Genomic DNA, 15,584 nt, shown 5'->3' on the forward strand with positions numbered 1-15,584 from the left:
TCGGACTTTTACAGACGCAGCAATACCAAATATGTATTTTTGTTTTATTATTTAGATTCTTTTATTATAAATATGTCAAAATATAATTTTTTTAATTAGTAAAACTTTGTTGATATTTTTTTTTTTTAGTCCCCAGAGGGGACAACAACTTGCAATGCTTTGATCGCTCCATTACATCATACTGCTATAGCGGAGGCGTTCTATCAAGCCCTCCGACGGGGACGGCTTGATAGGCACTCTGCCATGATATCCCCACGGGTCCCTGCAATCTCATTGTGGGGGGGAGGCGTACGGGAACTGACAGCGGCATTTAGAGGGTTAACAGATCCGATGAGCCGCGCGGCTTATGGGAGCTGTTGCAAGTGGGTGTCAGCTGTAAGAAACAGCTTGCGCCTGCAATGTATGGAGGGAGATCACCACACGATCCCCCTCCACACATACCCCAACACCGCAAGCCGTCAAAAGGCATATTGGTGGTCGATAAACGGTTAATAATAAGAACAGCAGCAGTTTTTATAAGATGCAGGTATCAGGCTATGGGTCTGTTCACCAAAAGAAAAAATAAACATCAGCTGATCATCCAATGATTAGTTTTAAATTGGTCTGTACGAAGATCTACTCAAAGCACAGGGAAGAGGAGGAATGCCAGGCAAGCTCACGGGTAGTAGGAAAATGAAAAGGTACAAAAGTTATAAAGTTTATTCACTCATCATTAAAAAAAAAAAAAAAAAAAAAGGAGGTAAGCCACCAAATAAAACGAACGGCATAGCGTTTCAAGCTATAACAAGCTCTTAATCGCAGCAAACATAAAACAAGTGTTATAAAAAAGCATATGGCAATTAGGAAACCAAAAGATGGATGGAAAAACTCCACCCCGGGTATTATGGAATACGCCGTTATATTTAACGTCATTGTAACAAAAAGATTAATTAAAAAATGCATAATATCATGCCTAGAATTCAAGCCCAATTCTACAGAGGTATGTAACTCCATGATCCAAAAAAACCTTCACAATACAGGTGGGGTTTTTTTTTGCCAATTACCGACACGGGAGGACAGTTAACTTTTACTATACTAATGATATAAACAGAATTCACATTACCCTAAAATGACGTGACACACAAGCCAAATTACACATGGCAGAACCTGAAGTGGAGTTGGACCCCCAAAACATGCTCAGCCATCCTGACAGTTTACAAGTGGTACATCCAAAATACTGGACACGACACACAGAACAACTCAATAAATAAACCACATACGGGGAAGTGGAATTAATATATGACTTGATGGTAAAAGGTTTATGTGCGACATCAGAAGCGGCGACTAAGAACATGGTACAGCTAGAAAAGTGTTGCATTGGTTTTATCGGATAGTGCACCCCTACTTTTTTTTAATGGTGGCTGAATAAACTTTATAACTTTTATACCAAAGCTGGAGACATAGATTCTCCTAACGGTCTGATCATACCGCTGTCGTAGTTTTACACCTTTAAAGGCTCCATGACAGATATAACTTTTCTTTTGTACCCGATTCTAGAGTCCCATTGCCTTGTACCATCACATCCCTACTTTCATTTACTTGGTAGAATAATGCAGCGGACAATGCCATCTTGGCAGTCAGGGCAAAGAAAACCTGATGGAACTGAACCTAAATCCTAGTGTGGAAAGCCAAAAGTTATCTGGTCAGCGGCGCCCTGGATGAAGCGGCTGCTACATTTGCAGTTCCTTTTCATTGTGTGAATCAGATGAGGGCCCTAAAAACCCTGTAATAATTTAGAATTCCTTAACAAGAAACTTGAAAACGAGGTTTCTAAACCAGACATCCCATTTTAAAAGGTGGAACGCTGCTTCTTCTGTGCCCACTGAAGAAGAGCTGGTTTAGCAGTAAGTAATCTGTAAGTACTACAGGACATAAATATACGTTGACTGCAGTTTTTTTCTCACCTGAACAAAGTCCATCGATGTTGTCGTTACAGAACTGTCTGGATCCCTTTTGGGTTGCTCTGAAGGACTCGGTCTTTCACTTATATCTTCAGCCGGTATTGGAGAACTATGAGCCTCAGATCTTGACAAATTAAGTGATTCTTTCAAGCATTTCATTGCGATCTGCCTCTGTAACCGCAGAACCTCCTTCTGGGACTCATGTAACAAACGGTTAAAGTCACTCAGCTTCAAGTAATTTGGAAAGTCCTGCATAACATGTAACAATAATTATTAATGACAAGTACACTATGTGAATCATGACATAACACATACCTAACATAATAGGCATTAAAAAGAGGAAAGTGGGTAGATTTAGAAGGGGTATTACCACGATTGACTTTCATCACCTATCCACAGGGTAGGCAATAAAAGTCTATTCAGTGGGGGTCTCCCCACTGAGAACCCACACAAAATCCCCAGAACGGAGGTCCCATGTTCTCCCCCTCACTATGGGCTCACTGCATCCTCCGTTTAATGAAGAGGAGGTTGAGCACGTGTGATTCTACTCCATTCATCTTCATGGGGATTGGCGGAGATAACGAAGCGCTTGGTACTTTGTCATTTCCATCAGCCCCACTAAAATGAATGGGGCAGCACCACATATGCTCCATTCAATCTCTAAGTCACTGCAGGGGGTGCAGTAAACCCAGTGAGGAGAAAAGGCAGACACAAAGACCCCTATTATCAGGATCTGTGAGGTTCTCAGGTGGATAGCCAGTAAAAGTCATACCCTCTAAGTTCAAATAAAAAGAATAGAAAGGTAAAATAAGGAAAATTGTCTCAACTGATGTAACATTCCAGTCCAACATTAAAAAGTAATTTTCTGTAAATAAAACATACAGGTATAAAATGATCAACTGGAGAAAAAAATATATGTATAGATATACTGAAAAAAATATTCTTTCAGGGGGTTTTTACCCATTCTGGAATAAAATACTTACAGATTTGTAAAAAGATGAGAGTTATTTCATGAAGAATATAAGTATTTACTAAAACAGACATGTCAGGGGAGCCAAAAGGCCCATTTTAATAGAAAAAGTGTCCATGAGATGGTTCTTTGGAAAAAATTTTTTTTTACATTTCCTTTTTTAAAGTTTTTGCTTATACGGTTTGGCATATGTTAACATGACAAAACATTAGCCCACATATAATAAATAGCTAAGGTACCATTAGTACAGATTTGATTGCTTGGAACTTTCCAATTTTAGATCCGTATATAGTTGTGGCCGAATAGTTTTCAGGCCAACACAAATTTGGTTTTCAAAAAGTTTGCTGCTTCAGTGTTTTTAGATCTGTTAGGGCTCCTTCACATGAGCGTATGCACACTTGTGTTCACCTCAGTGCAATGTTTTTGGGCAAAGAACAGGATTTTGTTTGAGCATGTAACGGCATATTTTACTGCACTTTTTCCACTCGCAGGGCATGGTCATTTGCGTGCGGCAAACAGACACGTAACTTCACATGGCTAAATAGTCTGCTGAGTTCCAGATGTGCTCTTTACCAGCGGAATTATGCAGCGTATTCCGCATCTTGTTGAGTATTTGCACCCCCTCCCATTAAATTTTATAGGGACCTTTGGTGCGCAGAAAAGCAAGGCATACATAAAATGTGAACTAACCCATTGAAATCAATCAGTATAAACATGAATAGGCAATATGGCAGCAGTCAGTGGTATACGGATTTATAAATATAGTATCCAATGTGCTTATAGGGGACTAGGAAACTGAACGGTGCCACTGTTTGCTAGCTGGTTTAAATAGTGACAGAATTGGTTTACAGTGACTACTACATTTTGCACAGTGGTTGTGTTTTTAATAATTCGGGCTATCTCAACTCTTAATATGTAAAAATAAAAGTTATATTTCTCTGCTGTGTCATTAGGGGGGGGGGGGGGAGCAGCGAAGACCTTGGGTATAGCTCCTGACACTAGGAAGCAGACACTATGCAAAGGAAGAATTTACTCCTTCTGACACTTATATCCCTTCTGTAGCCACTTGGCTAAATTCATTTTAGCTCTGTGTCCACATGAGGCAGACCTTCCTGTTGTAGATCTGCAAGATCCTGGTGCTCCTTAGACCTTTTGATTTCATAGGATGACAGAATCCCCCTACTGCCCTACTGAGGAAGGACACCAGGAAGGATTCCTGTCTCTTCCCATTCCTATTCGGGGGCTACCACTCCATGTGACTGGATCCCTTGCAGCCCCAAGGGAAGGGGAGCCCGCATGCAAAGGTCATTCCTCTCACAATAGTTTTCTTAGACTGCGCCGCATTATGGGGACTTCTGATCACTTGTACTGACCTAGTGATCACTCGGACTGCTTTCAGTCATCGTGATCAGGCGTCCAATTTCAGTGGCGCAGTGCCCGCTTCCACTTCCGATGCCATTGCTACTCGAATTAACTCCACTTCTGGCTCGCCTGCATCCTTTTGGTCTCCTCCCCTTCTGTCCCTCCCGCTTTTCAGTCACCTTGGGACTTCTAGCACCTGCTGTTCTCAACACTGATAGCCTAAATTCAAGCATCTTTCTATGATGATTGGTCGCGATACATTTCCAGGGGTAGGAATTTCGGTACTAACGATAGATCCCGCTTTCAGTTTTCCGTGCCTCTCATCCTGGGCACCATTTTCTGCGGCTCCTCTGCTCCACAGGTTGGGGGACATCATGGACCCGGGTAAGACCCGTCCTCGGTACGCTGATCTCGTGTCTCTACTGATTCACACACCCTACTCCTACCACTCAGACAGGATCTGCTTGGGCAGGGCCCAGCTCTACACCCGCCTTTGCATACACTACGTTTGACAGCATGGCTTGCATCCTCAGTTTTGAACGCACAGGGATTCACAAACCTTGTTGTCCGGACTATGCTCAAAGCCAGTAAGCCTTCTCTCTCTCACATCTGCCATAGAGTGTGGAAGTCCTTTTTCAGATGAGGCAAGCTGCATTATCTGTAATCCATGTATTTCTTTCCTCCAATCAGGCGTGGACCAGGGATCGAGTCTCAGTTCCTTAAAGGGTCAAATCTCCATGTTATCAATCCTTATTCAACGCCCCATGGCTTCCAAGTGTGTACTTTCCTTCAGGAACTGGCACATGCTGCCCCTTTACCATATTCTGTCAGCATCTCGGGACCTCAATCTGGTCTTAGATGATTTACAATTGTTTCACTTCAAGCCAATGCGTGACATTTACCTCCATCTGCTTTCTTGAAAGGTTGCCTTTTTTTTTTTTAACTTCGTTTTAATTAACATATTGCCTATATTGGTTACAGTCATTTCCATACAATATATTTCTTGTGTTTTACATTGTACATCTTTAGTTATTGCAATATTGTTTATAGTATTTTAACATTTAATAAATTGTTTTAACATATTGGTACATTGTGTAGTTGCGTGTTTATTTCTTCCTTGTTTGTTTCAAATATAACCTTCATTTAACTTATAATGTGTTGTGCGAGTTTGTCCATAGACCCCATATTTTTTCAAATTTTTCTGGGCATCCACTGTGCTGATAAATTACCTTTTCGTAGGGAATTATGGTATCCACTAGTCTCATCCAGTATGAGATAGTGGGCGGTCTAGTTGCCATCCATCACATAGCCACCGTCTTCCTGACCATAAATAGTGTCTCTCTAATGAATATTTTATCGTAGTGAGTCCATGCCTCTTCATCTATAAGTCCAAAAATTGCTATTGTTGGGTTTGAATCTAGAGGAACTGGTAGGAGTCCTGGTAAAAAGATGAAGACTTCCTCCCAAAATGTTTTGACGTAGGTACATTCCCACATTAAATGCCAAAAATCGGCATTTGATAGATGACACCTATGGCAGTCTGTTGTATTACTTCTGCCCCTTTTGTTTAAACGGACTGGTGTGAGATATGTCTGGTGTATAATATATAATTGTATGAGTTGATTATTTATTGCTGGCGATACTAGTAAGTGTGATTTCATCGCTTCCTGCCAGTCTTCTGTTGTCAATGTGGGAATGTTACTTTTCCATTTATCATATACCAACAGTGGGTCTTGTTCCATTTCGGCCGATAATAGATGTGTATATAACATTGATATTAGCCCTTTAGGTCCTTGTGTCTTTAAAATTCCCACTATTGGATAGTTGGAGATTTTGGTGGTATTTAGTGGAAATTGAGCGTCTAAAGCGTGTCTCAATTGAAAGTATCTGAAGAGTTGTAGTCTGGGTGTTTGCAGTTTCTCCCACAATTGTGTATAGGATAGCATTGTGTTATCTTCATATATGTCTCCTAATGTTCTTATCCCTAGCGTGGCCCAGTACCCAACATCTTGCAATGACTGTATTGACAACAGAGTAGGGTTTCCCCATAAAGGGGTGTCAGTCATTATTTCTGTAGATTGTTGGATTTTCTTGGCTGTCTGCCATACATATAGAGCTAGTTTAAGTAAGGGTAATAGTTTAGGCGTCTTGGTATATTCTGGGTGTTCTAGAAGGCCTATCAGATTTTGTCCGGCTACTTCGCTGGCCAAATAATGTTCTGTTAGTGGCATCTTCTCGCTAAACCAGGAGCGGAGGTTCCTCAGCTGTCCCCCTAGATAGTATAGTTTGAAGTCCGATAACGCCATCCCGGCTTGTTTTTTGGGTCTTTGCAAACTGGTAAGTTTTAATTTAGATCTGGATGGACCCCATATAAATCTGATTATCAAAGAGTTTAATCTTCGAAAAGAATTCTCTGGTACCTTGACCGATATGTGTTGCAGGGAGTAAAGACATTTAGGCTGAATTACCATTTTGATCAGGTTTATGCGACCAGCCACTGACAGGGGTAGTCCTGACCAAATTTTGACCTTGGAGTTTATTGAGTCATATAACGGGTCTATATTTTCAGCTATTGTGTTTTCATGGTCTAGCACTATATTCACTCCCAGATATTTAAATTTGGGTGTCTGTTAGTCCGCTAGCGTGCACGCAGGGAATCGTAATTGGATTACGCATTGTGTACATTATTGCTGATTTAGCCCAATTTATATGAAAGGTTGCCTTCTTTGTAGCCGTCACTTCCATTCGACACATTTCTAAGCTCACCACACTATCACGTAGGTCCCTTTTTCTGGTTCTTCATTAGGACGAGGCAGCCCTTCATCTGGTTCCAGCCTTTCTTCCCAAGGTGGCTTCATCCTTCCACCACAATGAGGACATCTTTTTGCCCTACTTCTGTCCGGAGCTTTCCCACCCTACAGAACGTCATCCATACAATCTTGACATTGTAAGCGCATTGAGGACTAATGTACTAAGGGCAGGACTACTGGGTGGTGTCCCATAATGTTTCTGCTTTTCAGGTCTGCAAGGCTGGGACCTGGTCTTCATTTCCTACCTTTATTAAGTTTTACAGAGTGCAAATGTTTGCATCCTCCGATGTTGCTCTTGGTCGCAGGAATTTGCAGACGGCAGTACCCTGCTCGCATCACAGGTACTTTTCCAGGGACTGCTTTTGAACATCCCTAGGTCATTGCTGTGTCCTCCAAGGACATTAAAAAAATCCTGTTTACTTGGCTGTCCCCGTAAAATCCTTTTCTCAGATGTTCATTGGGGGACACAGCACCCACCCCTTGTTCGGGGGGAACCAGCTGTTTGTCCGTTCCGGCTTCCCCCTTCACTACTTTGGTTAGTTGTATATTATTTTCAAGTTATATATTCAGTTAGCATGTGGGCCATTCCTCTTTTACTGTTTGTGTACAAAATGATTTACCTGAGTGGCTACAAGAGGGGTATAGCTGGTAGGAGTCAACTCTTCCTTTGCTTAGTGTCTGCCTCCTAGCGGCAGGAGCTATTCCCGAGGTCTTTGCTATGTCCTGCAATGAACATCTGAGAAAAAGATTTTATGGCAACAAAATAAATCGTGTTTTTAATATATGTAGCAAGCTTACTTAGGAGGGCTACTTGGTCTTATGAACCAAAAGGATACAGATTTTACTGGATATGTGCCATGTACACAGAAATGACAAATATTAGTGAATTCGACACAATTACTGAATGTTGTCTTACAGCTGCCAAAAGTCAAGCACTGAGTTACAGTACAAAGAAAAAAGTTTTGTATCCTGTTAGCCAGTAGAGCAAAATGTGATTGCTCTCAGTAAGCGAAACCAAGTAATCTTGTAGATGATATACCTTTTAATGGCTAACAAAAAGAAATTATGTTACAGCAAGCTTTCAAATCTACTTAGAATTCTTCAATTTCTGGAACAAGAAGGTAGCATGTAAATGGAAAATCGCTATATTTATATTATATTATACAACATGTTCGTCACATGTCTCTCAGATAATTACAGGTCACATCTAGTATACACTGTAGAGGGGTAATAGGTCACATGCAGCATTAGGAAAAAGAGATTGAAACTATTTTTAAAAATACTAGTTGACAGGTGTGAACGATCTAAAAGGGGTTGTCTCGCGGCAGCAAGTGGGGTTATACACTTCTGTATGGCCATATTAATGCACTTTGTAATATACATCGTGCATTAATTATGAGCCATACAGAAGTTATTCACTTACCTGCTCCGTTGCTAGCGTCCCCGTTGCCATGGTTCCGTCTAACTTCGGTGTCTTCTTGCTTTTTTAGACGCGCTTGCGCAGATGGATCTTCTCCCTTCGGCTGGTCTTGGAAGCATCGGTGTTTTGGCTCCGCCCCCTTGTACGCATCATCGCGTAGCTCCGCCCCATGACGTGTGCCGGTTCCAGCCTCCTGATTGGCTGGAATCGGCACGTGACGGGGCGGAGCTACGCGATGATGCGTACAAGGGGGCGGAGCCAAAACGTCGATGCTTCCAAGACCAGCCGAAGGGAGAAGATCCATCTGCGCAAGCGCGTCTAAAAAAGCAAGAAGACACCGAAGTTAGACGGAACCATGGCAACGGGGACGCTAGCAACGGAGCAGGTAAGTGAATAACTTCTGTATGGCTCATATTTAATGCACGATGTATATTACAAAGTGCATTAATATGGCCATACAGAAGTGTATAGACCCACTTGCTTTCGCGAGACAACCCCTTTAAGACCGTTTATAGCGAATGCTATTTGGCATCTGGTATCCTAGGAGTTTGTTTTTGTATTTTCTGTTAGGTTCTTGCATCTGTCTGCTAGTAGCTTCTTCCAGTATAATGCTCTCAAGCCCTTGACTGCTTGCAGATTTTTTTCCCAATAGCAGATTTCAGCTTCTCCCAAGATTTTCAATTGGATTGCGATCTGAACTTATTGCTAGCCAGTTTTAAAAAACAGTCCAGTTTTCCTTCTTAACTATTTTTGTGTATTTTCAGCTGTGTTTTGGGTCATTACCCTGCTGTAGGATCCATTTAGTACAAGTCAAACCTACTTTTCTTACACTTGGGAGAACATTTCACGCTAAAATGCTTTGTTAATCCTCAAACATCATTATTCCTATATCACATTCAAGGCCTTCAAGACCCATAATATTATGGATCCCCACAATGCATCACTGTAGGTAGGGGACACTTTACTTAATAGGTTTATAGAATGAAGTCTATCACTGGTAATGCATGGCCAAAGAGCTCTAGTTTGAATCAAAGATTCATAGAGTCAGAGATTCATGGTCATCGGGTCCAACCCCCTGCTCAATGCAGGATTCACTAAATCATCTCAGACAGATATTTGCCCAGCCTTTGTTTGAGCCCTTTTATTAACCCCCTCAATGGTGGGTTTCCTACCACCTGTCAGACCCACCAGGGCAGGTTTTTTAAATGGGCCAATGATTTAATTTTATCTAATTTTCCAGTCACGTTCCAAGAGCCATATCTTTTTCATTTTTCCATTGACACGGCCATGTAAGGGCTCGTTTTTTGCAGGACAAGTTGTATTTTTAATGGCACAATTTTTGGGGTATATATAATGTATTGCATAATTTTTGTAAAAAAAAAAAAAAGTTGGGAAAATGGCGGAAAAATAACATTCTCTGAGTCAACACGATTCCGGCAATACCTAGTTTTTACAGTTTATGTTTGCTAGTTTTGTATATTTAAAACATTTTTATTTCTTAAAAGGTTTGCTTTTGTGTCGCCACATTCCAAGAGCCATATCATTTTATTTTTCCATTGCCAAAGCCCTAGAAGGCCTTGTTTTTTGTGAGATGAACTCTAGTCTTCATTTTTCTAATTTTTAGGAACATGTAAAATTTTGATAGCTTTTTATTCCATTTTTTCTAGGGGCAAGATTAACAAAATCTGTAATTCTGGCATGTTTTTATTTTTCACTGCATTCTCTGAGCAGTATAAATAATATATTAAAGTAATTCTACAGGCCAGTACGATTATGCCAATACCAAATTGTAATAGTTTTTTTTTCTTTTTCACTACTTCTTCAAACTTTCAAAAAAATATATATTTTTTTTTTATCGCTGCAGTCGAAGACCTCTAGCATTTTAATTTTTTTTATCAACGGAGCTGTGTAAGGGTTTTTAATTTTGCGGGATGAGTTGTCCTTTTTATTAATACCATTTGTTGATCCGTGCAGCATTTTGATCACTTTCTATTCTGTTTTTTGTATGGTGAGATAGGCTAAATTAGGTATTTTTGCCACGTTTAAATTTTTTTTTCCCATGCCATGCACCCTGCAGAATAAATAATGTACTAACTTCCTTCTCTGGGTCATTATGAACGCAGGGATACCACATGTATAATTTTGTTTTTAATTTTTTAAGGGAGAAAAGTGGGGTTTTGGCGATTTTCTTTTTTTTTATAATTTGACAATTTTTTTTTTTTACATTTTTGTCCCTTTAGAGGACTTGCATAATACTTTTTTAAAAATTCTTCTAATACTCTGCTATGCTGAGGCATAGCAGGGTATTAGACAGGCTATGACGCTCAGACAGAGTCTGAGCGTCATAGCCTAATTTAGCTAGCAGACCCAGAGGCTATATTCAAGTTTCCGGTTGTCACAGAGACCCATCAGGATCCCCTGATCACATTGAGGGAGGGAGCCCCCCCATGACAGCCCTTCACATGCTGCGGTCGCACAGATCATGGCTTTATTCAAGCCTCCGGCTGCCATAGAGACCCATCAGGACCCCTGATCACATTGCGGGGGGTTCGATGGTGGCAGCCCTTTACATGCTGCAGTCGCACTGTTTAAAGGGTTAAACAGTGGAGATCGGAGGTTTTCTCCATTCTCCGCTGTAAGAGCTGGTGCCCGGCTATCATCTGATCACCAGCTCTCCCTGCCACGGGGACCTTCAGGACAAGACTGGAAATTTTCTGAGCTGTATCACTATGGGCAGTGGAGCTAGTCCTAGAAGATTTCCGGGCGTGCCACTAAAGGGGTTAAAGGAGAAATTAATCACCCCCCCCCCCATTCCCGTGGTAACCTGTTCCACTTGTTGATCACCCTCACTGTCAGAAAAAAAAAATCATATCTATACTGTCTCCTCCCTTTCAATTTCATCCCATAGCACAGGGGAAATCACTTGAAGTTCTGTGTTCATCCATCCCGGTCTCTTTAAATGCTACCCATTCTTCCTTCTTTTAGGGATTGTTAACAATTGTGCTTTGAGAATCTCATTTCGCAACATTTCTCAACCTTCTTTGACATTTTTGTCTTTAAGAACATCCAGCCATTGAATTCTTCGTACCCTTTTTATGAGGTCATTAAAATCTGCCTTTCTAAAATCCAATTTTGAAGCATGAGTCCACCTAAGGTCTCAAACACCCTTACTTCCTCAACTATTTCTTCCCTGTTGGTAAGAATTAGATCCAAGATAGCAGATCCCCTTGTTTTCTTCTACCTTTTCGAAGATAAAGTTATCAGCAAAAGCGGACAACAATTTGTTGGATCAATTACTTTTACCTGAGAGAGATTCCCAACAAATGTCTGGATAATTAAAGTTTCACATGATCACTAGGTTGTACTTTTTTGAGAACTTGGTTGGTCATCTGATGTAGAAAGAGTTCATCCATATATTCTGTTTGTCCAGGCAGCCTATAGTAAATTCCTACAATCTTGTCCTCGCCTTATATTCTTACCTAAACAGTTTCTACAGAACTCCCATGCTCTGAAGCTTAAATCTCTGTGGAGATGTATGCTTTCCTAACATACAATGCAACACCTTATCCCCTATTATGTTTCTTATAAATAAGTTGGATCCTTTAAGCCTTGTATTCCAATCAGGTGTATCATCACACCAAGTTTCCATGACACCTACGACATATTTCTCTTCCTGTGTTAGGATCCAATTCTTCTCTCTTGCCATGCTCTGTGCATTTGTGTAGAAACATTTTAGTTTGTGATCGGTGTCTCTTGCTCCTCTACTTTCCTTCTAAATTGTTTGTCTGTCTTCTTTCTTTTCACTTCAAGTACGGTAGCAAAGTTCTCAATTGTATTCATTAGCTGTATATTTTTATCTGGCCTTTCACTTCCCTTCCCATATTGTTCTAGTTTAAAGCTCTCCTGATAAGTGTAGCAAGGCACTTGCCAGATAGGTGCAATCTGCCCCTAGCACGGAGTCCATCATGTAGGTAATTCAAATCTTTGCTGACAGCGCCATCGACGTAGCCAGTTGTTCAGCTCTAGAATCCTGTTTCATCTCCTTATTCCATGGCCATCCACTGGGAGGATGAATGAGAAGGCCATCTGTGCGCCTGGTTCCTTTACATTCCTGTTGAGGTCTTAAAAGTCTCTGCGGATAATTGCAAGGTCCTTTTTGCAGTGACATTTAGCCCTACATGTACTAGTAAGAATGGGAAGTGGTCTGTAAGACTCAAAAAACTTGATAGCCTATCAGACACATCTTTGATTTGCACACCTGGTAGACAGCACACCTCTCATGAGATCATGTCAGGTCTGCAGACAGCTGCCTCTGTTCTTTTCAATAGGGAATCCCCCACAACCAGCACTCTTCTTTTCTTCTTCATAACATCTCTTTTTCTCCATCCAAGAGGATTCTGAGTGCTTACTAGACTTTTCTTGGTGGGCAAAGTCATTTTTTGATGTACCTTTTCATTGTTCTCCTGTGTGAGAACCAGGTACTGGTTCCCGAGCAGTATGGGTGTCGACTGACTTCTGATCCTCCTGCTTCTTTGGGTTAACTTGATTATTCATTTCTAAATGCAAAAGTAAGTTACCCATTGCGTTATGTACCTAATCTAATTCTCTAACTTCCTGGTGTCAAACTTGAAATTTGGCAAACAATTCTTTAGGTCATAAATGGGAAAATTAAAGGGGTCACAACTTGATTATTCAATTCTATGCGTGAAAATCTGTGCAAAAAATCCACAATACATGAGAGAGTTCTTTTCTCAGAAACCATAAAGCCTAGGGAAATTATTTGCATACTGGAAGAAAGTCTACATGACCTCTATCTGTATATACTGAGGAGAATCTAACTGACCTATATGTGTATATACTGAAAAGAATCTAACTGACCTCTGTGTGCATATACTGAAGAGAATCTACCTGGCCTCTGTGTATATACTGAGGGGAATCTACCTAATCTCTATGTGTATATACTGAGGAGTAGCCGATATAAAGTGAAAAATCCCCACGCTCCTGGATCCCAAGGATTAGTAATAGACTCTGCGGTCCATATGGTTTCTTCTTTATTCAAATATGCAACTCGTTTCAGCAAGTTAAACAATTTGCCCTTTTCAAGCATAACTATAACTATAGTGAGGAGGGCCAGTGAGTCTAATTTCTAATTAATCATAGGTTAGTTTGCTGTTGTCATCTGTGACATTAATCGTGTCCTAACATTATTTCTTATTTTGTATCCTGTTTTCCTGCAAAATTTTTATTTTTGTGTCTAGTGCTTTTCTGTAGCAAACATATGACTCTATAGCCAAGCAGTTTCACAAAACACTTTATTTCAGGAAATATTAAAAGATTGTGTACCTAGTATTGAGGCGTGCTATCAAGGAGGTTGCCCCAGATACATATACACCAGCTGCTGCCGCTTGTAAACATTCCATCACTGTGGAGACCTGGAATCGCCAGTGGGGGACTTGCGGGAGAGTATGAGCTTTTAATTATGTTTTAGCCATGGAGGACCCTTTTTCACAGGAAGATTTTCTCTTGGACAACCCCTTTAATGCTGATCAGAACTGTAACAATTGATGTCAGCACTGTCCTATTAGACCTGAGCAGCACGGTTTTCCTAACTACATTTTCACCAATCATCCAGGCAGCTGTATATTAAATGTAGCGAGTACATTTGGTCCAAAATGTTTGCTTATTTTGATGAAACCTCTGCAAAAGACGACCTCTTGAGAAAATCCTCCCCTCATCCAGACCATATTTCCTGTGACCGATTTTCAGTTCCCTCATATATTAAACATACTGGCCATCCCCTGCGATTTTGAGCAGTCTTCTTGGGGTTTTCATTGTATTGTATACTACCAGTCAAAAGTCTAAGGCCTCCCTCACACAGGGTGTTTGCAAAAGGCTGCCTTTTCAGCTGTGTTTTTAGCTCCCTTTTCAGCTGCCTTTTCAGCCCAGCTGAAGAGGCTGCCCATTCATTTCAATGGGAGACCACAAATGTGCTGCACTTGTAGGTTGCTTTGCTTTCACCCTCTTGTCCAGTTCATCTCAAACAAGCTCAATGGGGTTTAAGTCTGTAGACCGTGCGAGTCATTCCATTTTTTTTTCTTTTCAGCATTCTTGGCTGCGTTTTCAGCCGAGCTGAAAACGCAGCCAAAACGCTGGCATAAAGTATGCCAGCGCTGCTGAAACGGGGCGGAATCTGCAGTAAACGCAGTGTTGCAAAACGCTGCGTTTCTGCAAACGCCCTGTGTGAGGGAGGCCTTAGGCTGTATTGCGGAATCCGGAGTGGGCGTCCACCTTCGGATTTCGCGGCAAATACCGTCCATAGCATGCGATGGAAAAGCGCTTTTTTCTGCAAATGAGCGGGAATCAATTGCGATTTTCTGCTCGCAGAGGAAAAAATTGCAGCAGGCTCTATTTTTGTGCAGTGTCTGAACGGACGGCTTCCATTGGAGTCAATGGAAGCCGTCCGACCTGCAGCCCCTCCGTAATTAACATCGCGGACAGGTCACAGATTTGACCCGCAATACAGAAGAATTCAAGAAAAAACAGGTACGCGGGGTCACCAGCCAGGCACAGGGTCGGATTCCGCTGCGGGCTCCCGCAGACGGAATGCGAATTGGTCGTGTTCAGCCGGCATTAAAAAACCTAAAATTTTCCAGTTTTTATTGACATTTACACAGTTTAATGTCTCAAATGCATTTTGAAATAAAAGCATAGAACAAACAAACAAGTTAAGATTAGTTCTAATAATGGATTAACTTTGTTTCACCAAATTAAATGTAGATTTTTGAGTCTTTAAAGTAGCCAACTCTTGCCGATATAACAGCTGTAGCCGATATAACAGAATCGAGACATTCTTTCTGTAGTAGCATTCAAATATTGCACAGAACTTTCTCCCCTAAATTGTTGTATGTTCCCACAAATGTGCTGCACTTGTAGGTTGCTTTGCTTTCACCCTCTTGTCCAGTTCATCTCAAACAAGCTCAATGGGGTTTAAGTCATTCCATTCTTTGAAGCCTACCAGCTTTTTTTCATCGTAAGTAGTTTTGACATAGTCCAGAAGTAGGTTTTGGATCATTGTCATGCTG

The 15,584-nt window shown here is 41.1% G+C and overlaps 1 protein-coding gene across 1 annotated transcript in view; it reads right to left on the reverse strand.

Moving 5' to 3' along the window:
- The window catches only part of TSPOAP1 (TSPO associated protein 1), a 168,560-nt gene that overhangs the window by 92,312 nt on the left and 60,664 nt on the right, over positions 1-15,584 (reverse strand). The window contains exon 5 of the mRNA XM_066601563.1: positions 1,944-2,189. Coding sequence (XP_066457660.1) covers positions 1,944-2,189 — 246 coding nt within the window. The remainder of the gene's footprint in view (positions 1-1,943; positions 2,190-15,584) is intronic.

This window comes from Eleutherodactylus coqui, chromosome 4 (assembly GCF_035609145.1).
Source record: "Eleutherodactylus coqui strain aEleCoq1 chromosome 4, aEleCoq1.hap1, whole genome shotgun sequence".
In the NCBI taxonomy this organism is placed as follows: domain Eukaryota; kingdom Metazoa; phylum Chordata; class Amphibia; order Anura; family Eleutherodactylidae; genus Eleutherodactylus; species Eleutherodactylus coqui.